The sequence below is a fragment of the Fulmarus glacialis genome, unplaced genomic scaffold (genome assembly GCF_000690835.1).
Source record: "Fulmarus glacialis isolate BGI_N327 unplaced genomic scaffold, ASM69083v1 scaffold19094, whole genome shotgun sequence".
Lineage (NCBI taxonomy): Eukaryota > Metazoa > Chordata > Aves > Procellariiformes > Procellariidae > Fulmarus > Fulmarus glacialis.
In genome coordinates, this window is record NW_009206296.1 from 1,420 (window position 1) to 3,269 (window position 1,850).

The 1,850-nt window shown below is 63.5% G+C and overlaps 1 protein-coding gene across 1 annotated transcript in view; it reads right to left on the minus strand.

Annotated features, from left to right (window-relative positions):
• Positions 1-1,850, minus strand: part of LOC104075262 (neurobeachin-like protein 2) — a gene marked incomplete at both ends in the record, with an annotated part of 3,834 nt that overhangs the window by 1,197 nt on the left and 787 nt on the right. Inside the window, 9 exon segments of the mRNA XM_009575704.1 lie at positions 35-64; positions 160-254; positions 529-701; positions 795-904; positions 1,023-1,112; positions 1,202-1,318; positions 1,400-1,497; positions 1,567-1,684; positions 1,796-1,845. Of these exon segments, the coding sequence (XP_009573999.1) occupies positions 35-64; positions 160-254; positions 529-701; positions 795-904; positions 1,023-1,112; positions 1,202-1,318; positions 1,400-1,497; positions 1,567-1,684; positions 1,796-1,845 (881 nt within the window).

The following is a 1,850-nucleotide window of genomic DNA, read 5'->3' on the forward strand; positions in this document are numbered from 1 at the left end:
CCTCCGCGTCGGGGCCTTATAGGCCCGGGCCGGTTTTGGGAGCCAAGCCACTGGAAAACCCACCCTGGCATTGGGGACACGGAGACCTCAGTGACCTGGTGGCAGCGCCCACCACGAGCTTCCCCTGGCTGGAGCGTGGGGTAAGGGTCAACCCCCTACCTGCTGTAGGACCTGCCACACCATGCAGGTGGTATCCCGGGACCCAGAAATGAGGTAGATGCCACAGAGGTCAAGCGCCAGGCAGGTGACAACATCTGTGACACCCAGAGCGACACCATGAGGTGTTGATCCTGTCCCACCGCGCTCGGCACCCCAACCCCGTGGGATGGCACCAAGACGTGTTTTGGGGTGTGGAGATGCTGCTAACCCTAACCCCACCCCGGCTCTGAGATGGAGCCTGGGCTGTCCCTGGAAGATGGGAGACACTGGGAGATGTCCCCTGCCCACTCACGTGTCCCCTGCCTCCCCCCATGGCCATACAAACCCATCGGGGCATCATCGGACCTTCATCATCGGAGGAGGACATACCTATGTGCCGGGTGATGTGCCCAACGACTTTCCCTTTGGCCAGCGAGGTGACGCAGAGGCTGTTGTCCCAATGTCCCCCGCTGAAGAGCAGCTTCCCGTCGGGGGACACGGCCAGCGTGCGGGAGCAGAGGTCCGCGCCGGGGGCGAAAGGGCCCTGCAGGAACCGCTGGGTCCTGGTGGGGAGGGACATGGGATGGTGGCAGAGCCATGGGTGGGCTAGTGGCCCACCTCAGGGACCATCCGTAGGGACCATGTGCCCGACTCACTTTGCGTTGGAGACGGTGGGGTCTTTGGTGAAGCTGAAGTAATTGGAGATGTTCTTGTCGTAGGGTAACCAGTTATGGGTCCCCAACAAGCCATTGGCACTCACGGTGACCTGGGCAGAGATGGAGATGGAGGTGACACAGCTCCCACCACTGGAGCCCTCCTGGGGTTTGGTTCCGATGCCCCTGGGCTAGCAGCATACACCCATGCCTCAGTTTCCCTGCACTCACCAGGACGTCGGGTGATCCCTGAGTGATGAAGGAGTGCGCCTGGTTCTTGGGGACCACGGCTTGCACCAGGGCCACCCCATCGCTGATGCCCTGCAGGAAGACAGCAACCGGTGGGCACCCTCCTGGCCACCACCACCCCCCACGGGTCCTGGCCAGAGACCCCCTGGGGTTGTCCTCACCTCCACAAAGAAGGACTTGAGCTGGTCCAGGTTCTCGAAGACGTTGGGTGAGCGGGTGTCGAGGCGGGCCAGCCTCCGGGCAGCGCTCTCTGCTGACAGCCGGGCGGGATGGGGTTCCTGGGGGGGGCGAGGGAACCCATGAGATGGGGGGTAGCTCCCCAAAAGGGGCTATTTTTTTGGGGTGGGGGTATGAGCTACCTTGAGCAGCTGGCAGGGCGTCTGCCCAAAGTTGCTGATGATGCCCTCCAGAGCCTTCCTCTGCGTCTCGTTGGCAATGGCGTCCAGGTCCACGGCCCCTGGGGATGGGGGTGGTCATGGGGGGCCATCCGGCAGGTGCCCCCCCACCTCCCTGCCCCACGGCTCACCCTCATAGGTGCAGTAGTAAAAGACATTGAGGGCCTCCACGGCGGCCGGGCCTCGTTGCTTGTACCCAAAAATGAGGTCGATCCACTCGTGGAGGTGGGCTGAGACATACTCTGACTCCTGTCCAAGGATGGGGCATCAGGGTGGGCCGGGAATGCCCACCACCCCCCTGTAATGACCCCCGCAGGGGTGGGAGTGGAGGAGGGATGGGGATGGGCTCCACCACCTCACCAAGGCTTTGCGGTGCTGGTAGATGAAGTCCTCGTGGGAGCGCGCCCACCGGGGC